The following is a 27531-nucleotide window of genomic DNA, read 5'->3' as shown; positions in this document are numbered from 1 at the left end:
GGGTGTCAAGGGCGAGCCTTGGAAAGGCGAGTCTGGACCTGCCCGGGCGTGTTTGGCTGCGGCCTGGCAAGTCGAGGCTGGGCGTGCCCGGGCGCTCTGGGCGAGCCCTGGAAAGGCGATAGCGGGCATGCCCGGACGCTCTGGGCGAGCCCTGGAAAGGCGAGAGCGGGCATGCCCGGGAAAGACGAGACCGGGCGTGCCCGGGAGGTTCGGGCGTGCCCGGGAACAGTGAGTCCGGGCATGCCCGGGAGAGGCGCGTCTGGCCGTGTTCTGGCCGGTGCAAGGCGATTGTGTGCATCCAGCGGCAACCGCTACAGTGTAATACTTTGTTCAAGGCTTGCTTGTGCTGGTTTGCAAACCCATTACTGATTCCTATGAATGCTGAATATTGATATGATGTTTGCTGGTTTTCTTTACAGGTATTGCTCGAGATCGATTCAGAATTAAACTCACGATCTGAGACAATGTTGTAACTCTGGTTTTTACAACAGCCCTATCTCCCAATGGTGAAGCATCACTTATGCAATTAAATAATTCTCATATCCGAATCCATATTCAGATCTTCACCAAAATCGAATCGATTTGTCCTTGTCACACATCCAACCGGTCCACCAAGTTTCGTCCAAATCCGTCGACAACTTTTGAGATATCCCGCAATGTATCGTTTTTGGCCCCATCTGCCAATGGTGAAGAATCACTTATGAAATTAAATAATTCTCATATCCGAATCCATATTCAGATCTTCACCAAAATCGAATCGATTTGTCCTTGTGACACATCCAACCGGTCCACCAAGTTTCGTCCAAATCCGTCCGCAACTTTTGAGATATCCCGCAATGTATCGTTTTTGGCCCCATCTCCCAATGGTGAAGAATCACTTGTGAAATTAAATAATTCTCATATCCGAATCCATATTCAGATCTTCACCAAAATCGAATCGATTTGTCCTTGTCACACATCCAACCGGTCCACCAAGTTTCGTCCAAATCCGTCCACAACGTTTGAGATATCCCGCAATGTATCGTTTTTGGCCCCATCTCCCAATGGTGAAGAATCACTTGTGAAATTAAATAATTCTCATATCCGAATCCATCTTCAGATCTTCACCAAAATCGAATCGATTTGTCCTTGTCACACATCCAACCGGTCCACAAAGTTTCGTGCAAATCCGTCCGCAACTTTTGAGATATCCCGCAATGTATTGTTTTTGGCCCCATCTCCCAATGGTGAAGAATCACTTTAAAATTCTAGTAGTCGGATCCGAATCCGGATCTTCGCCAAAATCGAATCGATTTTTCCTTGTCACACACACAACCTGTCCAACAAGTTTTGTCCGAATCCGGATCTTCACCAAAATCTAATAATTTCGTCCTTGTCACATACGCCACATCTCTGCCAAATTTCGTCCGAATCCGTCCACCACCTTTTGAGATATTTTGTTCACAAACAAACGGACAAACAGACAGGGGTGAAAACATAACCTCCATCCACCTTTGGTGCGGAGGTAATTATGAATAAATCATTTTTGAGTGAAAGTAAAATTTTGATGACCTTTGACCTATTGACCTACTTTTCTGACCTAAAAAGTCAAAATTGAACCTGGTAAGCGAAAGATTCATTTTCAGCACCAAAAACAGTTCAGTAAAAGTTGTTTATCAGCTTTTCCTTATAAATGCTTCTTACATTCAGCACCGCCAACTCTCCATGCACATCATGGGACCGGCCTAAGTCTCTGGAGACACTGCTGGGGTGACTGCCCCGATTACGTTCAATTTTGCTCCACTTAAGGATGTCGATGTCGTCATTGGTTGTGACTTGTGATGGTGCCAAATGCTTTAGTCTGGTTATGGACTTCACTTGTGGATCATACCGGACGCAAAGTTCAGAAGCACGTATTCTCTGGTCTTTTGGTAAGGACAGGGCATTACCCCCTAAAACCCGACGCATTCTCACAACAATATGTATTACATCAGCTTAACGACTACGATGCAACTGCAACACCAACTGCAACTGCAACTGCAACACCTCGAGCTGTGAATACTTGTTCGTGTATTCAATCACCGCCGATTTCCTCGTGGTATTATTTATGTTCTCGATTTCGAACACGTCACTGTTGTCTGATTTTCTTGCACGGACATGTTTCTAAATTTGTTCTGTTGTATATGGATCAACTACTCCGATTTGTACGCAATCTTGTTGCCTTTTTTTTTAAACAACACATGATGTCCATGGCGGTGTAGTACGCAATTGAAACGTCAGGGGCATTCTTTGCTTTAAAAAAAAAAATTATTATTTTTAAGTGGTACGGCATACAATAAAAAAAAGTGTGGAAATGATCTTTCGTGTGATGCGTCCGCAAATACTTTTGGCGACGAATTGGGTGGTGCCTGTAACATCATAGTAAAGCGGAAGTGACGTACGTAGCGACGTGCGGTTGTTTCCTCGATTCTGGCGTGTAGTGTGGGATCTGTTCAGTGAGTGAAACGTGTCTGATGAGAACAAATGCTGTGATATAAAATAATTTCTCATTCCCTTTCATCAAATTAAAAAAACAAACCGTGTTGGTGTCTCTCTTTCTCTTCAGATTGAACCCGGAAAACAAGGACAAACGGCGCAAGATGGTGCATCTGTGTACGTGATCACACTTAGTTATAGCTCACTTAGCGGGGATCCATTTATTAAGTATGCAAATTTGAGTAAAGAGAGCAGCATTGGTAAGGAGGTGAGGGGGTGGGGTCAAATATCCTCCATAATTTGCGTACCTAATATATAAATACATGGCTTATGATTGTGACGTGACGCCCCTAATTTTGACGTCTTAAGCTCGTGTGTTTGGGGGTTTGTTTGCTAAACCCCAACGGGCACATGGATTTGGGTGTTACCGCAGACGTTGATAAATCTCACATTTGTGGAGTAACCATAGTTACACATTGAAGAACTTTTAAAACAGCCAAAACAGGAGAAAGGTCGAGATGTTTCAACGTTTAACCTGAAAAACTTGTTCGCGTTGTGCAAGTCTCGTTTAACCATTAAGTGTGTAATATGGTGTGTCATGTGGGAGTTCACCTGTACAGTGTACCTATACATCGTATACATTACAAGGACATCACATGCCAGACATTCTGGAACCAAAAGGTCCCCTCGTCACGATTGGCAACACCCAGGAATCATTGGACAGACGCCACTGGAACGAAGGAATAAACTGGACTCATTTGTGGGTCAAAAGGTCGAACCCCTTTTACCGTGCCAGCCGTGGGTCGTGCCCACCATATGATGACATTCTAGTACCAAAGCTCAGATTAGACCAAGTGAGATGAATAGTGAATGATGGACACACTGATGAAGTTGGTGATGGAATGGAGGAACGCCTCTTCCGCCACAAATATAATTCGAAGATCGTAAGTAATGGTGTTAAAATGATTGTTTATCTCGCGGCATGTTTGTGTTTCCAGGTTCGGTTTTGTTCAGAGAAGCTGTTCAACGACGAATAACTTTGAAATTCGCTTTGGGTGGTTGCACTAACAGACCGTTTTACAAGGTGAGGGGCTTTCGATCTCCATCCATCCGTACATCTTGTCCCATGCCCATTAAGCCGTGGGGTCCGATGCTGACACTCCATGTTAGATAAGACAGACCGAGCTGCCACTCTGCATGTAATCAGGTTCACGATGTTTTTTCGTTCAAAATTTTTGGAGATTAGCAAAACTATACATTTTTGGAATATTCAGAGCATGAGGAATCCAAAAATTAATGTTGGCATTTGCATAGACACCTTTGGGAAGATGACACTCAGGACAGTGATGAAGATCTGTAAAAGCATATTCCTGAACGGTGTAGACCTAGTAGATCCTGTGTATAGGACTTATAGTTCAATCTGATACTAACAAGGCTGCTTTCTTGCTTTATAAACCCAAACCTATAACTTCAAAGGACTTGCAATATCATGTATTATGTAATACAGTTATATCACAAATATAAAGACAATGGTTTTCAATTACCTTTGTTTGTTGCTTTTCTATAATCCTGAGCACTATTTTGAGGCCTTTATTGGATTCCTTGACCCAGAAAACATAGTATTCGCATATTTAATTAAGTCTCTAGGTTGACTAGAAGCCGAGATAGCGCAAAATATGTATTTTATGGCGGCCATTTTGAAAATCCAAAATGGCGACCATGCAGGTGTCTGTGCAAATGCCAACATTAATTTTCAGATTCTCCATGCTCTGATTCCAAAAATGTACAGGTTTGCTAATCTCCAAAAAAATTTGAACGAAATTATATTTGTTAACATAGTGAACCTGACTATCTTCATCACTGTCCTGAGTGTCATCTTCCCAAAGGTGTCTCCGCAAATGTAAACATTAATTTTCGGATTCCTCATGCTCTGAATATTCCAAAAATGTACAGGTTTGCTAATCTCCAAAAAAATTTGAACAAAATTATATTTGTTAACATAGTGAACCTGACTAATGACTCTGGGATGACAGAATGAATCATTGATTTGTTCAGAGTGCCGAAGATAACTCGCCTCCTCTTGTGGGATTCTTTAACATCCGTAAACCGGTGCAGGCAGATGGGACATTGGGCCTACGAAGGAAATGAAACTGCCAATCAGACAGATTGATTTAATGGTGGGTGGACCCAGAGCAGGAAGTACGAGAATTCCAGAAAATGGATGGAGTGTCATTTGGTGTTTGTCACCAGCACTGGGTTTTGATCATTCGTTCAATGGTTCCCGTGAAGTCTTCCTGAGCATCCTCTCTGTGCATTTTCAGTTGGTGGTGGCGAACAGACGTCGAGCCCGCGACGGTCCGTACATCGAGAACCTGGGATCGTACGACCCGATGCCCAACACCGAAGGCGAGAGACTCGTCGCAGTGAACGTCAACGGAATCAAGCGCTGGCTCGGGAGCGGGGCCGACATGACCTTGCCTGTGGCGAAGATCCTCGGTATGTACACAAGGGTGGATCGTTGAGTGAAGAATGTGGTTTTGTGTCCTGCGGTTTAGAAAACACCTTTCGAGTTAAAGGTTAGCTCTGCGTCATCAATCATGCCCGGTGCTCAAATGACGGAAATAAATTGCAAATCTCAAATGAACGACCAAAAGGACCAGTGTTTTCATTGTCAAGCAAAAGGTGTTGCACCGTGACATTTATACAATTTGCTTTCCTTCACACAAATCCACCTGGATATCGACCTTCAGTTTGGGGCACAATGGTGCCGTCTCATAAATTGGGAACATTCTGGGATCCGTCCCAAGTCTCCCTGGGTTAAAATACCCCGGAATATTTCCGGCCCCCCCACCCCATCTTTTACATACGTAATATGTAGATAGCTCCAAAGCAAATACTCAGGAGCAAACATCAGCAAGCCACACCGTGTTACTACAGGAACTTTAATCCAAATACATGCCTTTGTGAACATGGGATTAAACACTGGGAAAATATTCGTGTTCAAGTAACAATTACACATCAACAAAAAAAAATCCAACTTTTCTAAAGATTTGCAGCTGGTACCAAAGCACTAAAAAAAAAAAAAAACCTTTCCCTCCATCTTTGTTTAACAGGACTGGGAGGCATCTTGCCCTTGCATCCAATGAGCATCACCGCAGCCGAAAGGAAACGCAGGGAAAGCGCGTAAGCACGGGGAAGGACTGCACGATAATGGCCGAGGAGCGACGCGGTGGTGCTCTCGGAAGCGCTTCCGCCGATGAAACTGGCCGAACTCGTCTACATTGATTCCACGACGCTTTTACACCGACCCAGCAACAGATCCCGACAATCAAATTGTCACGGGTTGCCGAAGAGCTGGTGCGGTTTATCTTCAATTTCACATTTGCAGCAATTTTTGTCACCGGCCCCCAGGCAATATCATCGTACGGTGTATCTCGCGGCTTGCGGCTGCATCCGTTGCTACATCCACGAGCCTTCGCCTCCCAACGAGCAACAATTGTGGAAGAACATGATTAAAGGAAAGAGCAGGTGTAATGGGAGCAAGTAGCGAGGTCACGTACATGTGGAGGCTCGGTACCTTCGCAGCGGACTAAGTCTCTACAAGCCGAGAGGGTTAAAGTGGTGTAGATGGCGGGAATCTCGCTCGAGATGAAAATAAATTTGGAAACGGAACCGGAACGAGTCCGTGTGTTATTTCATTGCTCCACATTTCTGGAGAAAACGCAGCACAGCACAACTGGATCACAAGCCCATTTTATTTTCTCTTTCCCTCTCTTTCTCGTCAAATCAAAATTGATGTTAATTTTTTTTTTTTTATCACTTGGCCAATCCCTCAAACAAACACGTAAATTCATAACTTGGCCAATCCGTCAAACAAACACGTAAATTCATAACTTGGCCAATCCCTCGAGCATACGTGTGCACATTGATCCGGCACCCCCCTCAAGCGGATGTACGGTAAACCCTCAAGCATTCCACCGTCTTCCCAAACGGACTTGCATTTGCATTCAGTTTGGTTCTTCCACGAGCCCCGACATCCTTGTGAAATTGTCCGACGGAACAAAACGCATGCACGTTGTGCTCGATAGCAGACGGGCTGGAATTGGGTAAACAAAACCACGTGACACGACTTGTGTAAGCGAGGTTAAAATTTGCTCCGGTCAGTTATTGTTTAACGCGCACATCAAATTATTTTATGCCCTTTTTACAGAACTACAATTTCACGTTTTTACGTAATGATAAAGGAAGCAGAGAGCAATTTAAGCACTTCGCTCATAGAGCCGATCAAATAAATGAAAGGCTGACGTAATCGGTATGGGGTTCAGGGATTTGATCCACACTGTGCTATGCTGGTAAACTCCATAAAGGAAGGGCAACAGGTTTTAATGAAAAAGTTGCCAATCTCTCACCACCTCCCAAAGCCCTGCCTCACAATTACTTACGGCCGCGTCGCCGCATGCCCGGCCGCACTCCTGGCTTCAAGCGTGCGGCCACGGCGGCTTTGGCGCCGACGCTCTTGCTCTTACTCTTGCTCTTATGAGCAACGGTCTTGGCCTTGCGCACCTTGCTGCTCCTCTTTGAGAGGACCCGCTCAGAGGTCGCATCCTTGTTCTTGACCATGGCAATCTGGCGGGACGTTTTGCCCGTCGATCTGCGATAGGGGATATAGAATGAAAGTAAAAGCAATGAAGCCCCCCTCTATTACACTTCTCACATGCAAGTCTGCCACACTTCAAAATAATCTTTGAAAACAGTGGATCATAAGATCCAAATTTCCTAATCATGCGTTTCCTTTTTAAACGGCAGCAATGCAATCAAAGATTGCAGATCCTCACCAGGACGTGTTTTCAGTGGTTTTTAAGGATTTTGTGTTAAAACAAATATGGCGGCCGAACCACATGACCGATGTCATTTTTATCCCCCGTCGCACCGCGGAGCGAAAGGGGGACTATGGTTTTCCCCTCCGTCCGTCCGTGCGTGCGTGCGTGCGTGCGTGAGCGAAGGAACGAATTCTAATTTGGTGTGTGGGTGCAACGTACGTCAAAATCCAAGATGGCCGCCGCCATGTATGTCTGAACCTTGTGAGCGGAATATATTGAAAAATAAGCGAAGTACCAAATTCTAATCTGGTGTGTGGGTGTATCGACCCATAAGGAAGAACGCTATTGAAAATTGGGTCGCCACGTCAAAATTCAAGATGGCCACCTTGCGTCTTCCACTTTGTCAACTCACATCACTTCACCGACGGGGGACTGAGGCGTAACGCTTGTTTTTTTTAACTCTCCACCATTTTATCCCTAGATGATGCTCAAGAAATTTCATCTTGATCGGATGAAGTTTTGTACTTGTCGAATTATGACGGCATAATGGAGGCACCTATGACATCATCATTTACATATGTTATTCCCCATGGAGAGTTCTTTACAATGAGCCATGTCTCAATTTTTTCTTTGCAGCACTTATGGAGATGGAGGTGCAAATTATTTTGGTTTTTCCAAGATGGTGGCCTAACCACGTGACAGATGACGTCATATTCTTTCCTTTTTTTTCACCAATTTATCCCAAGATGACGCTCAAGAAATGTCATCTTGATCGGATGAAGTTTTGTACTTGTCGAATTATGACGTCATAATGGAGGCACCTATGACATCATTATTAACATATGTTATTCTACATGGAGAGTTCTTTACAATGAGCCAGGTCTCAATTTTTTTCTCTTCAGCGCTTTCGGAGATAGAGGTGCAAAGTTTTTCGGTGTTTCCAAGATGGCGCCCATACCACGTGAGCTGACGTCATAATTATCATTAAAAAATTATACAGGTGGAGATGCACCTATGGTGAAAATTTCCTGTGAATCGGACCAACGGTTGCAGAGAAAATCATATTTATTCTGTGCGGACAAACAAACAGACACAGACAAACGGACTCAAATGCAATACCCTCTCCTTTGGCGAGGGTAATAAAAAGACTCGAATAGGTAAGCTGTGACCAGTCAAGCCAAACTAAAGATTTCATTTGGAGGACAACAGTTAGACGGCGACATCCAAAGCACTAGCTTTCTACTGGAGGACACTTTTGTACCCATGGCCGATCCAAACCTGGCATTTGGTCTCAGCATCTGCTAACCCCACTCACCATCACAATCTCACTCACATTAGCCTGCATATGCCCACCACTGCCCAGCGTTAGCCAACATGCCCACCAAAGCCCAGCGTTAGCCAACATGCCCACCACTGCCCAGCGTTAGCCAACTTGCCCACCACTGCGCAGTATGAGCCAACATGCCCACCACTGCCCAACATTAGCCAACATGCCCACCACTGCCCAGCATTAGCCAACTTGCCCACCACTGCCCAGCGTTAGCCAACTTGCCCACCACTGCCCAGCGTTAGCCAACTTGCCCACCACTGCCCAGCATTAGCCAACTTTCCCACCACTGCCCAGCATTAGCCAACATGTCCACCACTGCCCATCGTTATCCAACTTGCCCACCACTGCCCAGCATTAGCCAACTTTCCCACCACTGCCCAGCATTAGCCAACATGCCCACCACTGCCCAGCGTTAGCCAACTTGCCCACCACTGCCCAGCGTTAGCCAACTTGCCCACCACTGCCCAGCATTAGCCAACTTTCCCACCAATGCCCAGCATTGGCCAACATGCCCACCACTGCCCAGTCTTAGCCAACATGTCCACCACTGCCCAGTGTTAGCCAACATGCCCACCACTGTGCAGCATTAGCCAACTTGCCCACCACTGCCCAGCATTAGCCAACATGTACACCACTGCCCAGCGTTAGCCAACATGCCCACCACTGCCCAGTGTTAGCCAACATGTCCACTACTGCCCAGCGTTAGCCAACATGCCCACCACTGCGCAGCGTTAGCCAACATGCCCACCACTGCGCAGCGTTAGCCAACATGCCCACCACTGCCCAGCATTAGCCAACATGTACACCACTGCCCAGCATTAGCCAACATGCCCACCACTGCCCAGCGTGAGCCAACTTTCCCACCACTGTGCAGCATGAGCCAACATGTCCACCACTGCCCAGTGTTAGCCAACATGCCGACCACTGCGCAGTGTTAGCCAACATGCCCACCATTGCCCAGCATTAGCCAACTTGCCCACCACTGCCCAGCGTTAGCCAACATGTCCACCACTGCCCAGTGTTAGCCAACATGCCCACCACTGCGCAACGTTAGCCAACATGTCCACCACTGCCCAGTGTTGGCGAACATGCCCACCACTGCGCAGCATTAGCCAACATGCCCACCACTGCGCAGCATTAGCCAACATGTCCACCACTGCCCAGCGTTAGCCAACATGCCCACCACTGCGCAGCATTAACCAACATGTCCACCACTGCCCAGTGTTAGCCAGCATGCCCACCACTGCCCAGCATTAGCCAACATGCCCACCACTGTGCAGCGTTAGCCAACATGCCCACCACTGCCCAGCGTTAGCCAACATGCCCACCATTGCCCAGCGTTAGCCAACTTGCCCACCACTGCCCAGCATTAGCCAACATGTCCACCACTGCCCAGTGTTAGCCAACATGCCCACCACTGTCCAGTGTTAGCCAACATGTGTTACGGATTCATAACTTCTGTTATTGGGGTTTTCACCCACTTGACGTAGTTCTGATCTTATGTACTATTATTATCTTCAAAAGGTTTATTATTCAGGAACGGTTATCTAAAGTTAAAAAGGCTAACTTTAAATGATACGGGAAACCGAACCGGAAGAAAGGAAGAGGAAGAAGTGGCGCGAGCAAAGTCGGAGAAGACGCATGACGTCAGCGCTCCGTAACGAGCAGGGTCTACCGACAGTCGCGAGGGAATTTTGAGTTCCTTGAAAGGGCATCCGGCAATAGGAAGTATCGCTGGAGGGGGAGAAATCTGCGGTCAGATTTGGGCGCTGTGATTCCGACGAATCCTCGCCTCGTCTCAAGCAGGAGCTGTCGGCCATTTTGAACCCCGCGCTTCGGATACCAACGAAGGTTTTGCCTCGAGTCATCTTCACACCAACATCCTACCGTCTGTCAGGGATGTGTGTGCGCGACCGCTTCGTCTCCAATTACGTTGCGGGTTGCTGAGTGAGCGGTGAAGGTGCGCCTCTGGAGGGCGCCCTTGTACAGTTTGGCGGGGCGATCTCCAAGGCCAACTGTACGCGCTATCGACTGGAGAACGAGATTCGGGCTTCAACCGGATTTCGTTCTATCGACCGCTGGAGTGAATCACATTCGCCTTGGGGAAAGTTATAGAGACATTGAGGAGTGTCCTTTTACTCGCTGGCAGCGCAGTGAGTTACCTGACTTTATATAAGATATATATAGAGTGCACTCAATGGCCATCTGTTATACCGTTATTCCTGTGTGTGATTTCTAATACAATTTTGTTCATATATAATCATTGGTGTGGTTTCACGATTGATTTTCAACACAGGGTAACATATTCTTACTGCCGGGGCTCCTCTCGGGGTTCGGAGGTTACCGAGACCAGGAGATTGTAGAGGACTCCGTAACACATGTCCACCACTGCCCAGCATTAGCCAACATGCCCACCACTGCCCAGCATTAGCCAACATGCCCACCACTGCTAGCGTTAGGCAACATGCCCACCACTGCTCAGAGTTAACCGGAATGCCCAATGTCAGCCAACATACCCACCACAACCTGCTCATCTTTGCCCTGCGCGAGCAGGCATGCCCACCATTGCCCTGCGTTAGCCGGCATGCCCACCATCGCCCTTCGTTAGCCGGCATGCGTACCATCACCCTGCGTTAGCCGGCATGCGTACCATCGCCCTGCGTTAGCCGGCATGCGTACCATCGCCCTGCGTTAGCCGGCAAGCCGACCATCGCCCTGCGTTAGCCGGCAAGCCTCCCATCGCCCTGCATTAGCCGGCATGCGTACCATCGCCCTGCGTTGGCCGGCATGCCCACCATCGCCCTGCGTTAGCCGGCATGCCTACCATCGCCCTGTGTTAGCCGGCATGCCTACCATCGGCCTGCGTCAGCCGGCAAGCCGACCATCGCCCTGCGTTAGCCGGCATGCCTACCGTCGCCCTGCGTTAGCCGGCATGCGTACCGTCGCCCTGCGTTAGCCGGCATGCATACCGTCGCCCTGCGTTAGCCGGCATGCATACCGTCGCCCTGCGTTAGCTGGAATGCCCAATGTCAGCCGACATGGCCACCATTAGCCGGCATGCCCACCGTCGCCCTGCGTTAGCCGGCATGCCCACCATCGCCCTGCGTTAGCCGGCATGCCCAATGTCAGCCGACATGGCCACCATTAGCCAGCATACCCACCGTCGCCCTGCGTTAGCCGGCATGCCCACCATCGCCCTGCGTTAGCCGGCATGCATACCGTCGCCCTGCGTTAGCTGGAATGCCCAATGTCAGCCGACATGGCCACCATTAGCCAGCATACCCACCGTCGACCAGCGTTATCCGGCATGCCCACCATCGCCCTGTGTTATCCGGCATGCCCAATGTCAGCCGACATGGCCACCATTAGCCGGTATACCCACCAACGCCCTGCTCATCATTGCCCTGCATTAGCCGGCATGCCCACCATTTTCAAGCTTTGGATTGTTTTTCAGATTGGCCATTGTACACTTTCCTCAAATAAAGAAGGGTGAAGTTTCAAACCAGAATATATTTGTTCCAATGGAAAGCAAAGCTGTGAGGCAATTCCAGGTTTTCAGGTGGGTGTGTAAAGTGTGTAAAGCTCTGTTGCATTGCATTGGTGTGGGTTCGATTCCACGGCCGCCCAGTGAGAGTATAATCATTGACAGCGCGTCAGCAGCACGGTGGCACACCCCAGAAATGGCGCGAATCAGCAGCCAGGAGCTGAATACAAATAAGTGAATGCACGTTTCAAACGTCTCGCGTCCTTGTATTCAGGCAATTCTTTATGGCCACTACGATATACGATTTAACGATGGCCTTTAGCTCAAGTACAGACATCATCCTGCGTTTTCACTTGCCGGTCGTACAGACACCGAGGGCTCGAGGCATTTCTACGTACCAGAACATCATAACACAAACAGAAACGTTGTTGTACGAGGAGCAACAGACACGTGTTGAGGCAGGCTTACTGGTGCTTCTCTCGAGTTTGCTGTTCGGTTTGTCCATCGGATTCAATGACTTGCTCCCTGCCGTCCTCCGGAGACAGCACATCTGGGCTGTGTTTGTGAAGGAAAAGTTGACAATGTGATCACATGCGTTGCAGCACCGTCTGAAGATGGCGTGGCGCACAATTTAAAACTCGATACGTACCTCGGGTAATAAGGGTATGCCAATTGGAACGATCCACTGAAACCCTTTCCGGAGATCCGAGTCACCCATCCCTGTCCCAGCAACTTGTTAAGGCTTCGCTTGAGCATGTAACCTACATGCAAAAGGGACAGTTCCACATAAGCCGACCCATAAGCCTTTCGACACCATCCACTATCTTATCCGAGGAATGTGCGAATGCGGCAAAACGTCCATGCATATACTTCCTTGACCATGCAAGCTAAACGAGCCCATAATACTGAGCCCTGTATGATCAGGGCTCTTAATAATGACTTACAGTAGTCGAATATGCCCATCCGGTAAACTCGTGTGCTACTTCCGTGTCCGTCACACTTTATTCCAAAGAGTTTCTGCTGTCATTCTATAGGAACCACGACTTAAAGCTCCAGGTCCTGCTTCTTCTTCTTCCATTTCGGAAAGGCGGGCTTTTAAAACAAGCACCCTTATGATAAAATGGACTTTTTTGTTGCAAGTAAATCGATTATTAGCTTCCAAACTTTACCATTTTTATGATTCTACGACAGCAGGAACCCTTAATAATAATGCGCGATGGGCACGTGCACATGCACACACCTCTCCTTTCAGCAATATACGTTTTTGCACAGTTCTATCATTAATGGACAAGTATGAGTGTTAAAATCAACTTCCTCGTCTTCAAGACAGTTGTGCATGACCATCTCAGAGCCCCCTCCCTCCCCCCATCCAAAACAATGATCTTTTCTTCCCCCGTCAAACCTTTCCCTTTCCCTAAATTTTGCTTCTGTATCCATATCTTGTCGACTCCCCTATTCCTCTCATCGTTACCCGCATCCCTTGTTTCCGTATATTTTGTCCCTCAGCCCTGCTGTTAGTGTTTCCCATTGTTCTCCTGCTGTTGCATCCTGATCCGTTCTGTGTTCTAGCTCTTCCACGAACCTCAACTCTGTATACAACGTTTAAAAAAATTTTTTTCCCCAAAGTATACATTTTTTATTTTTTTACATATTTCCAAACCTGCTGGCAGAATGGTTTAAGAGCAGAATTCCCAAACCTCTATTACCAGAATAAATTGATCAATAATCGCAGTGGCTGCTCTAACGTGGTGTAAAATCACACACTTCGTAAAGGTGGGGGTTTCCGACCGGCGTGGGTACAGGAGGGTATGATGGAGGGGGGAAAAAAAAAAAATTCACCACGTTTGCGAATGCAAAACGCCAAATGTCCGTGAATTGAATTTCCAATAGATTTCTGTAAAGGCAAGTACGTCTTGTCTTTACGGGGTTCCGATTGGCTGTGAAAACACGTGACGTTTCCACAGCTAATCAGAAAGCCACAATGTGCCTTCGTCCAAATATATAAATTAATCGAAGGAAAATTCACTAAACTGCATCTTCTGTTAAATGACGGTGCACGTTTTCATCCGAAACACAAACTCAAAAACCCAATAACCATTAGATTTAGCAAATGTAACCCAACAACTCAGAAGCCCAATTAAAATAAAAACCACGGTGTGGAAACCACGCCATGGATCTCGGATATGTCGTGTCCGGAAAAGCAAACTTTACTTCAACGATCTACGCACACCAGCAATTGTTTGTGACGGCTCGCACGGCACGGCGGCGGATGTGGTTGCTCATACCACGAAAAGCTGGCTCGTTTTGCAACAGTTTCTTGAGTGCGGTCATAGACGCTGACTTGGGTTCATTCATGGCTATGATGGCGGTAGAGATGGCGGCCTCCAGAGGGGGTAGCTGGCCGGATGGCAAGGTCAACAACTAACAAAATAAATAAACAAGTAAGAAATGGGATCGGGGAAGAGAAGGGAGGACAATATGAGAGAAGGAAAGGAAGGGGAGTAGGAATGGAAAGGAAATAAGCTTGGGATGAAATGGGAATACAGGAAGTGGAAGGAGCACACATCTTTGAGATGTATAAGCTGTACCTTGTCTAGATTGGACACGTTGTGAATTAACTCACTTGAAACGTTCCAGAAGCTCCTCGACCGGTGATCTGCTCCAAGGCACCCTTGTCCACACAGCGCTGTAAAGCTTGTTTCAGGATTGCCGGCCTATGATGACCCGGGTTCGATCACGTACAAATGCAACGGAACATTTTAAACAATCTCCTTACGGTATAACAGCATAACGTGATGTAGATTTAATTATCAATTTATCAAAATGAATGAATGAATGAATGATCGTTTTAAGGCCATTTATCCCCGCTAGAGTGGGGGTTGGCCTTGCGGGCCCCATGACAATCATGGCTCCCTGTTTGAGGCAATGTTTTTATGGCCGGATGCTCTTCCTGACGCCAATATGAGAGAAGGAAAGGAAGGGGAGTAGGATATCAATTTATCAAAATACGGAATAATAAAACACAATGTCAGTTTGTGTGTTTGTATAGATGTCTGTCCCCCTTCATGAGGGTAGGTTTTAAAGGCCAATCCTTTAACACGATTGTGTGTTCACTTCGGTCTCTTTTTGAGGATAAAACAAACTCAAAAAACATTTTCCATAAAAGAGTAATTATGTCTCTTCTATTGAAATTGTAGAAGGTGGCTTGCAAACCGAGCCTCAAGGGCGGTGTACAGAAGCACTTTTTTAAAAGAACAATAAATACAAGGTGCAGGGAGGGGAAATTTGCTGCACATGATGTGCAACGTGCAGGGTAAACCGAGTGTTCATTGATGTCTGTTGGATTTTTAATAAATAAAGAAGGCATAAGCACACCCAACACTAGGCCGAGGCTTCAGACATTGGCACGCTCACGAGGCTGCACCGTCGAATACACCGTTCCAAACCATCATTTTTGATAGGCTTTTATACTTGTACGAAATAAAACTTATCCTTTTACATCCTTACCACAAAAATTTATTTTCAAAAGGGAAACGTACACATTGCATTGCTTTGTGGATCACGTTCATTATACACTTCTAGATTGCATCATCACTTGTGGATCACGACCACGTCATGGAATGATCAATTAGTGCTTTACTAGTTTGTCGAAACTATTACAAATAGACTTTACAATCACAACTATCCATGAAGTATCAGATTTGTCGGGACCAGAGGCACATGGGCACATGAGCGTCTGAGGGGTCTGAATACAGCGCAGACGGGTCAGGCTGGACAACGCGGACACGTGCAGTCGTGTATTCTTATCCCAAATATCCTCAAACTCCATTCGAGATTGATCCATCCCGCCGAAGTTGGCATATTGATGACCTCGTTTGCTTTCACGACATCATGTGTGAGGGCACTGCAAGAGCTCTCACAGTGAGAGTAGAAACTCCATATCTTTATCTTACAGGAGTTAACGCGCAGCTGTGAATTCCTATGTTGCGTTGTTTAATGGGCCAGATGTCACGGTGAATGGCACTTCCTTTTCGTCGACATGCCCACTTGAACCGACGCACTACGTCAAAGAACAGCCACAGCAGGAGGGTAAACTACCGAGCACCTGCGTACCTGTTTTCTAGAGCCAGTGAAGGGAAATGCTGAATGAGGTATTTCCGAATGAGAGAATATGAGGCTTCCTTTGGTGAACAGGCAAGAGTGAAGACTTTTGGTAAACGTGTGGTCAGGTGGTCTCCCTGCAATCACCGAGGAAACAAAACAGCAGTAAGGTGACTCAAATAGGTTAAGAGGTAAAATATACTTTTGAGATTCATTCCAAGCAGCACAACCTGGTGACGTCAACGTTTACCTTTAGCCTTTCTTTCATTTATTCATATTGGCACCTGCGACAAGTAGGTCATTTGGAAAACAGTGGCCATGTACATAATGAGGAAAACAGCCCACACTGAGATCCTGGATCCTACCATAACGCGTACGCATTGCTAAGATAGCAAGGCCTTCCTTTACCACACTCAACGTGTAAGGCAACTATGTGCAGTTCATGGGACTCCTGCTCTCCATTGTTGCCTCAACATCCTGGATTCCACCTTACAGCTCATGGATGTTGAAGAGACCATAACTCTTCAACCTCTACTTTACCCAACAGGAGGCCAAGGCACAGAGTAGGATATTTTACAATTGGGGCGAGGTCCTCGTGCTCGTACCCAAATGTTTGCTACCCCTGCCCTCATATTAGCGACTGGTGTTGCGTGACACAGAACCGAATATCCACCGGTTTTTTAACCCTCATTCTTCTCCATATCCTACATCCTCATCCTCATCATCATAATCATCATCATCATCATGCTCTCCTTTGTTTCATGAACCTCGACTTGTGTCCAGGAAAACAAACACAATGGAACTCGGCACACCTTGTCCTTGTTTCTGGATGTAGATGATACGGCTGAGTTGATCACCTGGTAGCTTCCTGAAGCTCCTTTTCCAGTCACCTGGAATACCAACGATGTGTTTGCATTACCTCGGCAGCATATTTTACACAAACTAAATCTTACGTAACATTTGGTAAAACGTAACAAATTTTTAAAAGGGTATTTTAACATGCAAGTTAATGACAATTACAGTTTGTTTGTTTTTTAGTGTCTAAGACCCATAGCGGACTTCTCACACATGCAGACATACAAACGAATGCATGAGACATTGATGAGCTGTTAGATGAGCCACTGATGAGGACTGTTAGATGAGCCACTGAGCTCGAGAAGTGCATTACTTCCTGGGACACTCTGGGTACCAGCAACACCACAATGCCACAGCCTTTATCACCGCACTCAGGTGGGGCATGCATTTCCTCCTCCCCACGAATGTCAACCTATGGCAATTGTCAATGCTCTATCCCTTTAAATGCTGAAGGCCAAGCAAGGAAGCAGCACATACCACTTTTAAAGTCTTTTGCATGACTCGGCTGGGGTCAGTGTGTCAACCACTGACCTCCCATGACTTGGAACGGACACTCTAACCATTACACCACCCATTGTGGTCTTTATTAATTGTGCGCTGACACAACACACAACACCGTTCATTTTTATCATTGATCATTGGAATTATTTTTATCATTCCTGAAAACCACATCGTAATGCTTTGGCACATGACCAACTGTTGTACCACAACATGCGTTTCCCAGTTACGTGAAGAACCAGGGCGTACCGAAAAAATAAAAATAATAATAACGTAGCACCCTTTGTGAAATTCTATCCACGCCAGTAATTTACGGTGCAACCCTTTCAGATATTCAGATATTTGTTAATGATACCTGCCGGATGAGGCCCCGCTGTAGCCCACGTCGGAGGGCCTGGCGCAGCAGATAGCTGCGCTGCTCTATCTGCAAACTTGGGTACTGATTGATCACGTAACGTCGCACTGCTACAGATGAAGCACCGCCAGAAACCTGAAATTGGGTTCACACACACATGAAATTTACATCCTGAAACTGAAAAACCTGAAATTTGGACTAATGGTAACATAAAAGGTCTTGTCCCTCCATTAAAAAAGAAATGTGCTGGGCACCTGCTCACACATGTACTTGAAGTTATACGGACATACTAGTGGGGAATAAACAAATGCAAGATACAAATAGATATCTGCAATGACAAAGCGATCGCCAAGGGTAAGCCTCCCCACCGACCAATGGAGGCTTACCCTTTGTGATCGCCCGTAGCTTACTGTTGTCCCATGATCCAATGATGGCCATATTTTTTCCGGACCACCATGTGACCTTAACCTTCAACATTTAGGGATAGAGTGTAAATAAATAAAATGTGTCCCTGTCTAAAATATATCCGTAAAACTCAGTCATGAAAATCGAAGGAAAAATTATTCAAGTTACGATCAAAAAGGTATTTTCTAGTTAATTAGATCACAATCCGAAACAAGAAAAAGAGCAATTAGAGATTGCAAACCCTTGCCAGGATGTATTTTCAGTGGTTTTTAAGGCTTTTGTGTTAAAAGAAATATGGCGGCCAAAGCACATGACCGATGACGTCATTATTTTTTTTTCTAAACTAATTTATTCCTAGATTATGCTCAAGAAATTTCATCTTGATCGGATGAAGTTTTGTACTTGAGAAATTATGACGTCATAATGGAGGGACCTATGACATCATCATTAACATATTTTATTCCCCATGGAGAGTTCTTTACAATGAGCCATGTCTCAATTTGTTCTATTTAGCGCTTTCGGAGATATAGAGGTGCAAAATTTTTCGGTTTTTCCAAGATGGCGGCCGAACCACGTCACCGATGACGTCATTATTTGTTTTTCTCCACCAGTTTATGCCGACATGGTGCTCAAGAAATTTCATCTTGATTGGATGAAGTTTTGTACTTGTCGAATTATGACGTCTTAATGGAGGCACCTATGACATTATCATTAGGCCACATAAAAAATAAAAAATTGTTGAGCGTCCTTTTTTCTCAAAAGTTCGGGTAGGGATGGAGGTTTTTATTTTTATTTTTTATATTTTTTTCCTACTTTCCATTGAGTTTTGTTGACATGGAAAAATATGAAATAAAGACTCCTTTCTCCTCAAAATGATTTTATTTCTTCATTCATCGGGTTCCATCCTGTGATCCGTGGCCGTGTCTGCAGCCAACACAAATTTGAGAATTGAGAAATGAGCCAAGAGTCTTTGTCACATCAGAAACTTTGCAAGCTGGTGAAACTTTCGTCATGCCAGTTTTACTGAGGCCGGCGAATACTTTGACAAAAGTACCGCGTGTATCGTCAGGCAATGGCTCCCTATCCCCATCATACTTGCCGTCTGAGAACTCGGCATAGAAGTCCGAGATTGTAACATCCAACGCGATATTGCACGCAAACCAGTCCTTCACCGTCTTGGAAGAGCCCTCACGGGCTATTGATGCGATCACAATAGGCATTTCAAGCCGATTCTAGCATGAATCAATACAGATTTCAGCGGGAAAAATCTCACACAATAGCCGCCAATGGCCAACGTAAAATGGGTGAAGTTGCCCGAGGCACTTGCGACGCTCTGCGCAGCACGCACTGCGCATGCGGTGCAGAACGGCGCCAAATTTGAATGTGTAAAGATCGTTTTTTATGATTTTTTTCAAAATAAAAAGTTTCGGGTCGGATGTGTTTCGTAGGGTCGGGCGGGGACGATCAACAACTTTTTTTTATCTGGCCTTAACATATTTTATTCACCATGTAGAGTTCTTTACAATGAGCCATGTCTCAATTTTTTCTATTCAGTGCTTTCGGAGATATAGAGGTGCAAATTTTTTCGGTTTTTCCAAGATGGCGGCCGAACCACGTGACCTATGACGTCATAATTATCATTAAAAATTATACAGGTGGAGTTGCACCGATGGTCCGATTGACAGGAAATTTTCACCAACGGTTGCAGAGAAAATAATTTATTCTGTGCGGACAAACAGACAAACAAATGAAAAATCTGTCAGAGACTGAGGACTTGCCGGAACGTACTTTTTTTTTTTTTGATTCGCCAACCACTCCCCCCAATCACGGTCGTCTCTCCAACGAGATATGCGGAAAGGACGACCCAAAACCGATTATGTTAAGATTTGCTTTTGTTGAGGCTTTTGTGTTAAAACAAATATGGCGGCCAAACAACGTGACTGATGACATCATTATTTGTTTTCTAAACTAATTTATTCCTAGATTATGCTCAAGAAATTTCATCTTGATCGGATGAAGTTTTGTACTTGTCGAATTATGACGTCATAATGGAGGCACCGATGACATCATCATTAACATATTTTATTTCCCATGGAGAGTTCTTTACAATGAGCCATGTCTCAATTTTTTCTATTCAGCACTTTCGGAAATATGGAGGTGCAAAGTTTTTCGGTTTTTTTTTTTCCATGATGGCGACCGAACCACGTGACCGATGACGTCATTATTATTTTTTCTCCACCAGTTTATGCCGTCATGTCGTTCAAGAAAATGCATCTGATTTGATGAAGTTTTGTACTTGTCGAATTATCGAATTATGATATCATAATGGAGGCCTTGGGCCAAGAGAGTTAAAAATTGGGCACAGTCTATTCCAGGTCAAGACAAATATGTGTGTAAAGTATGGCGATTCTATGTGCAACAATGTAGACGTAGTACTGCGCACAAACAGACAGACAGACAAACCAACCAACCAACATACTTGCCGGAATCTTTTCCGGCAAGTAACAAACGGACTCAAATGCAATAACCTCTCCTCTGGCGAGGGTAAAAAGTAGGCCAAGGATACGAATCAAGTATCAGGTGCACAACTTCAGTGCAGGTAACACTATTATGATGCAAGAACATCTTGGAAGGCCAAGCAGTCTGAGTTTACGCCTTGGAAAAATTGAGTGATGACAAAAAAAAGAAGAAATAAACGTTTTGGTTTTTTTTCAGACCGCCATTTGAACTTGGCCCTTAACACGGAAGGGTATAATGTACATCAAGCGTAAATGCGTCTTGCTATAGGCTATTTAGGGAGGGCAATTTCTTTCTGATCAGACGAACCTTGGTCGAGTTTTGGTGAAAAATGCTAAAATGTCTATAATTAAGTCATGACGTTAAAATTAGGTCAAGGTCAAAAAAATTGTCAACCCCGTATACTTTGTATTTCCATTGTTGATGTAAATTGCATTCTGAAAGTCCTAACAGGAGTCCTGGAGCAGAGTGAAAAAGACTGGAGGAAAGGCTACATGGAAAATAAAATAAAAATTTTATTTTTTATTTTTTTATATAATTTAAAATAAAAATAATTATTTTAAAATAAATATTTTTAATATATATTTTATTAAATAAATTAACAACAACAACAATAACACTCCCCGTTTAGTCCATCTGCAATGAACAGGCCAAATGAAGCAATAATGTGCAGATCGCGTTGTAATGTATACTCAACTCAGGTACAACAAAAATATGCATCTTGAAGAGGAACCCAAATGATCAGACCACCTCGATGTCTTATCCTTGATACCCAACAAAATAGATATGTGTCTTTTTCCAATTTCCGGTTTAAAAAGGGGGTAATTTTGCGATTAAAGGTCGAAATCTTCTTCTTCACGATTTGCTGTGACGTCGCACCAGGAAGTCGACCACCACTTCCGTATTGTTTACAGGTTACATTGCGGTACAATTTAACGCAAAGGTGAATAATTGTCGAATTTCTACAAATATGCGGGGTCGATGCATCCTTGGTGGTTGTAGTAATACAAACTGAGATGGTTTCACGCTACACCAATGGCCGAAAGATGCTAAGTTTGCCAGAAATTGGACGAGGTTTGTCTGAAATACCCGAGTGTGGATCGGGCCGACAAAATGTTCGCTTTTGTGTTCGTGACATTTTACAGAGCACTTATGAAACAACAGAGATGTCTAGATATTGTGGTACTCTGCCATGGATGAGAGAGAGGATGCCACCCTCATGAGCAAAAGAAACAACCCCGTCGCTCAAAACTGTATCTCCACCTCTGCCGAGCTACCATCAAATGTACACGGGCGATTTGAGTGGTGAATTGAACACCTGTGTCAGCCACATTAGGATTGCAATAGTTGGTTCATTGCATCACGAGGAGTACTCGATCATCAAAGATCTACTTGTATTCAGAGTTGTAACCTAACCTGAATCGTTAAGATTATTAGATTGTCACAGACATTCAACACTTCCTTTAGAGAAGGACTAAGTTAACAATAACAATGCCCTCACAGCTCACACAACTAGTGGGGTGTAGGTTGTCATTGGTCTCGGCGAGTTTCCGATGAGAAACGGCTTGCTGACAAAGCACCAGCACAAACACCTGGGTTAAGGCACAACATTTCCGCCACCAAGCTTCACCAGACACCCCCCACCAAGAAAAGAGGCCGACTTAAAGAAATGAAAACTTTGAAGATGGCAGTGCCCGCTTTAGGTCAAATTTCATTTTCATTTTAAAAGTTGGATTACAAGGGATGCGCTAATTTGACAGTTTAAAAGCAATATATCCAACACCAAGGCCAAAATATCAATGGATCTTTTTTTTAAATGGACGCAAAAGACAATATCAGGTTAAAATACCTTGATGGCCTCAATTACGATGTCGTCGATCTTGGGTCGTGGGGCCTGTGAAGCCGGTGCAAAACGGGCTTGTTGGTGGGAGCTGAGGGTTGCCCAGGGAGGAGGAACCACACGACGGGGTCCTTTCTGAGAACGGGCCTTTGCTGGCTTGTCCCTGAAGCAAAAGTGGAAGCGGTAAGGCATTGAGGAAGCAGTCCCTTTTTAATTATCAGTTGCTGAATCAAATAAGTAAAAGCAACGACCTGAACATGTCATTCGTGTACCAGGAACACTCACTCAGGTTGTTCACTCGCTTGCGCATTGTCCTCGGTGATCATATCCTCAGTAGTCACCTTCTCGGTGGTCACCTTCTCAGCTTCACCAACAGCATCTTCCTTTTCACCCTCTTTTACAACTTTCGAATCTGAAGGCTCACCTTTCCCCTCGTTTTCCTCGACACCCTCTGCAGCCACATTCAAACCATCTTCTATCTCGGCTGCTTCTTTAACTTTAGGCTGCGGTGTTTCTGCACGAATAGAGGATTTTAATTATTGCAGAGCCAAAGAAGAATACAAATACATGCTTGGCTGTGTTCAATATGGCTTTGTATTTGGTGACTTTTACCATGTTACAACAACAAAGAGCAATCAGAGATTGTAGACCCTCACCAGGACTTGTTCTTAGTGGTTTTTAAGGCTTTTGTGTTATTGTGTTTTATGTGTTATTGTAACAATTATGGCTGCTGAACCACGTGACCAATGCCATCATTTTTTTTTCTCCACCAATGTATCCTTAGATGACGTTCAACAAATTCCATCTTGATCAGATTAAGTTTTCTACTTGTCAAATTATGACGTCATAATGGAGGCACGTATGACATCATCATTGACATATGTTATTCCCCACGGAGAGTTATTTACAATGAGCCATGTCTCAATTTTTTCTCTGCAGCAGTTTCGGAGATATAGAGGTGCAAAGTTTTTTGGTTTTTCCAAGATGGCGCCCATACCACGTGACATATGACGTCATAATTATCATTAAACATTTCTACAGGATAAGGTGCACGTTTGATGAAAATTTATTGTCAATCGGACAAACGGTTGCAGAGAAAATCATATTTATTCTGTGCAGACAAATAGACAAACAAACAGCGATCACCCCAGTTTGCCCCGAGCTGCAGAAGGGAGAGGGGGTGGGGGGAAATGTCAGGGCAGGGTCGTCCACCCACAAGGACGATGGGAACCCAATGGTGAATGAGACAGCGTGGGCCAACATGGCATGGGGTGATAAAGCTCATGCAGCGGGGGGGAGGGGGAGGGGGAGGGGGGAGGGGGGAGGGGGGGAGGGGGGAGGGGGGAGGGGGGAGGGGGGAGGGGGGAGGGGGAGGGGGGAGGGGGGAGGGGGGAGGGGGAGGGGGGTGGGGGGAGGGGGATGGGGAGGGGGGAGGGGGGAGGGGGATGGGGAGGGGGAGGGGGGAGGTGGAGGGGGAAGGGGGAGGGGGAAGGGGGAGGGGGATACCAGAAGAGACATGATGAGATAAAATGGGTCATGATGTACGGATGTCTGGTCGTCCGTCAGTAAACGTTTTGCTATTTTTGCTACTCTTATCACCCAGTTTATTGTTCTGAAACTTGACACATGAATACAAGACAGCAGCCCTCACAATCGATCAGGCTTCAATTTTTCCATTTCAGATAATGAGGGCTCTCAGGGGAGGTTAACCCCCAGACTTTAGATCCCTACCCGTCCCTTAGTTACCAACCGATTGATCCGAGACCGTCAGCCCACTCGGATATAGCACTTTCGCTCCATGGTCTGCAAGATCGCTCTGCCTTAGATTTTTTTTATTTTCTGATTTTTCCAATTTGGATCATGGGGGCGGCTCCCAGTGGTGGTTACTCCCTGGAACTTCGGATCCCTACTCGTCCCTTATTTTACAAACCGAATGCTCTGACACCCGATTCTGTCCTACTTGACAGTCAACAGGATCGCTTGGTCCCACATTTGTCCATTTTGGATTGTGGGGCTCCTGTGGATCTGTGGGGGGGGGGGGGGGGGGGGGTGAGGGTGAGTGTGGGTGTTACCCTCTACACTTCGGATCCCCACTCTGAAACGCAACACAGCCCTTCTACTCGGTGGCCCGTGCAGTCCCTCAGGCGTCGATTTTAAACAACAACCGCCAACTGCAAGCAAACGGGTTCCTGGACTAAGCGCTGCCCAAAAGACCAAATAGACGAAAGCCCGCCCAAGAGAGGCAGAGGAATGGGCGGTCAAGAAAAACCGTGAGGCCACCCCCGAGGGACGCGATTCGACTGTGGAATGTGGGCAGAGCGAACTGGGAGCCGAACGGGACGATTGGCTCTGAGGAGTGAATAAGAGGAGTCTCTCGAACTTGCTCGGGCAAGACACTGGCCATTTTTTCTTGGTTGTGTTGGTGCGATTTCTGTGAAAACTTTGGGGGCTTTTTGCATTTTGGAGTGCACGGTGTCCTTCAAGAAACGGTGACCTGTTTTTACGCATTTGTTGGTTTTGTCTGCATTGCTGCAACTGGAGAGGGAAATCGTCTTTGGGACTCGCCTCCTGCCTGTGGAGCCGAAAGCGCTCGGCGCTTTCGGGCCGTCACAATTTTTGGAGCGCTTCGTCATCCGGCGGTCTTAATCACCAATGACAGGACAATACCACATGATATAATATTAGACTTCGACAAAACATACCATTTCATATTGTTGCGGTTCTATGAACCGGCCCCAAAGCTAATTGCAACCAACATACAGGTCCCTGGTGTTGGGCTAGCGGCTAGGGTGTCAGCTTAGGATCCTAGGATCCTGGGTTCGAATCCCGGTCGATCGCTGAATTAATGCCAGGGGGGTTGACTCAGCCTGTCATCCTTCCGAGGTCGGCTAATTGAGGACCAGCTCACTGGTAATTCCCTGTTTGTCGTTAAAGGCGGCAAAAAGGGTTGGCGTCAGGAAGGGCATCCGGCCGTAAAACATTGCTTCAAAAAGGGGACCAAAAAACAACAACAACCACGGTTCCCGAAAAAGGCCAACCCCTGCTTGCGGGGAAAAATGGCCTCTAAAGGTGGTTATTATTTTTATATTTATACAGGTCCTGAGATTAGTTATCTCATAAGTATTTGTTCAGGTAGTCCTTCCCCTTTGTCTGGTGGGGTCTAGCAGGACACATTGTATTGTGAGGGGTTAGCTAGATTTTTCCCTCTCCATGCTTTGTCACCCTTCCAGGTTTCCTCAGGGTGCACACTATCCACCATCAACCCCCTTTTGATGAAACTACCTCAATCCAGGATCACTGCTCACCTCCACTCATTCGTTCCTCTTCTCTATCCCTCGTTGGACCAACTTCCCCAGTCCATTCAGTCCCATTCTGAATGGACTGGGGAAGTTGGGTTGTTGTTGTTGTTTGTTTACTTCAAATTTAACCAAATGTTTATTGCACACTCAAAATAAAATGAAAATGTACGTGAGCATGTAACCCTCCTGTAAAAATGAACCCCCCCTCCATCCCACCTACACCCCTCCCATCCCACATACAAACCGATACAATGCATTCACCTTTAGCTGGTGCTTTTGTCTTTTTCTTACGGATGGGCATCTTCACCTGTTCAGGAATGAATAAAAGAGGTCGTTCGTTAAAAGCAAGTACGGATAAAACTCAATTATCAAAAGGTAATAATTAAAATGCACAAGAAATACGAGATCACACCGCATCACGTTCGGACTTGTCGGGTTGGACGGTGAATGAAAGTTCATTTCATGTCCTTGTAATGTCTGGAAGCGGTGATGGGGACATTTTGTCTTTATACATCCGTCACTATCCAGGTGGGGTCCACCAGGGTGGTGGTGAGGTATCATACTTACCTTTGAGCTATGTAACCATCACCATCCAGGTAGGGTCCACCAGGGTGGTGGTGAGGTATCATACTTACCTTTGAGCTATGTAACCATCACCATCCAGGTAGGGTCCACCAGGGTGGTGGTGAGGTATCATACTTACCTTTGAGCCATGTATGTAACCTGGGATCAAATCTAAGCTATAAACCGCCGTCCTGGTGTTTTACAGACAGCACGATTCATCATATTGTGTGCCGTCCCTCGGATAGACGCTAAGCCGGGCGTCCCACCTACTAACATCGGATGATCGACGTCAAAGACCCACGCTGAGTAGGCGAGTTATCGCCGGCACCCTGGACAAACTACCAATTACTGCCCTGACCGCCGGCAAGGCTAAGGCAAACCACACAGTGCAATGCTTGCCGTGAAGCTGCTTTGGCAGACAGAGCACGAGGGGGATGGAAAGAGGTCGAGTGAGGAGTGACGTCACATAGCAGGAATGACGAAATAAGGAAAACCTTGAGGAATCAGTTTTTAATTTTACACAAATGCAAGAGTCGTGAATTATGAGCAAATCCCGAACCCGAACCGTCATTGGAAGTTTGCACCAAAATGCTCCCAAAGCACTAATTGCTTTGATTACAATTATTTTATTGTTTTTACAAATAGAAATAGTACTTCGCCATTTTGCAATCGTAATAAGCACAAGGAATTGCTACAATATTAATCTGGGCTTTAAAACACGAATACTGTGTGGAAAACTGTATTCTGTAAAAACCGAGCTGTATTTACTTGAAATCTCCGTAGTTTGTAAGACGTTCGATTTGAAGCTTCACCAAAAACCAACGGCCAGCGTCTTCAGTTAGGAATATCCACGTCTCAACAACACTCGCTGTGATTGGGTGAATTTAAACGCGGCCGACCAATACGATTATCCGTTGTATTTTTTTTTTTTTTACGAAAGTTCGATGATGTACGGTTCGCACACTCTTTGCCGAATTTTTCTTTAATTTCGAATATAAATTAATCTGTG

General features: G+C 45.7%; 2 protein-coding genes across 3 annotated transcripts in view; one reads left to right on the top strand and one right to left on the bottom strand.

Moving 5' to 3' along the window:
* Window positions 1–6126, top strand: part of MRPS16 (mitochondrial ribosomal protein S16) — a 27480-nt gene extending 21354 nt beyond the window's left edge. Inside the window, exons 1-5 of one of the 2 annotated variants that reach the window (XM_068118128.2) lie at window positions 2393–2474; window positions 2585–2631; window positions 3453–3538; window positions 4776–4950; window positions 5568–6126. In XM_068118128.2, the coding sequence (XP_067974229.1) occupies window positions 2619–2631; window positions 3453–3538; window positions 4776–4950; window positions 5568–5641 (348 nt within the window). In that variant the 5' untranslated portion in view covers window positions 2393–2474; window positions 2585–2618 and the 3' untranslated portion in view covers window positions 5642–6126. Of the gene's footprint in view, window positions 1–2392; window positions 2475–2584; window positions 2632–3452; window positions 3539–4775; window positions 4951–5567 lie in introns of those variants that run through there. The other variant, XM_068118129.2, reaches the window with a different exon arrangement.
* On the bottom strand, window positions 5383–27531 carry HP1BP3 (heterochromatin protein 1 binding protein 3). Its single transcript, XM_068118107.2, has 12 exons — window positions 27291–27531; window positions 26220–26265; window positions 22945–23173; window positions 22669–22822; window positions 17898–18032; window positions 17002–17079; window positions 16202–16326; window positions 14712–14802; window positions 14374–14509; window positions 12738–12849; window positions 12557–12643; window positions 5383–7105 (listed from the first exon to the last, which is right to left on the bottom strand). The coding sequence occupies exons 2-12, from the start codon at window positions 26257–26259 to the stop codon at window positions 6889–6891; spliced, it is 1404 nt and encodes a 467-aa protein (XP_067974208.1). The 5' UTR covers window positions 26260–26265; window positions 27291–27531; the 3' UTR covers window positions 5383–6888.

Source organism: Myxine glutinosa, unplaced genomic scaffold (assembly GCF_964187855.1).
Source record: "Myxine glutinosa unplaced genomic scaffold, kmMyxGlut1.1 SCAFFOLD_593, whole genome shotgun sequence".
In the NCBI taxonomy this organism is placed as follows: domain Eukaryota; kingdom Metazoa; phylum Chordata; class Myxini; order Myxiniformes; family Myxinidae; genus Myxine; species Myxine glutinosa.
Note: the sequence above shows the minus strand (reverse complement) of the source record. Positions and strands in the feature narration are given on the sequence as shown.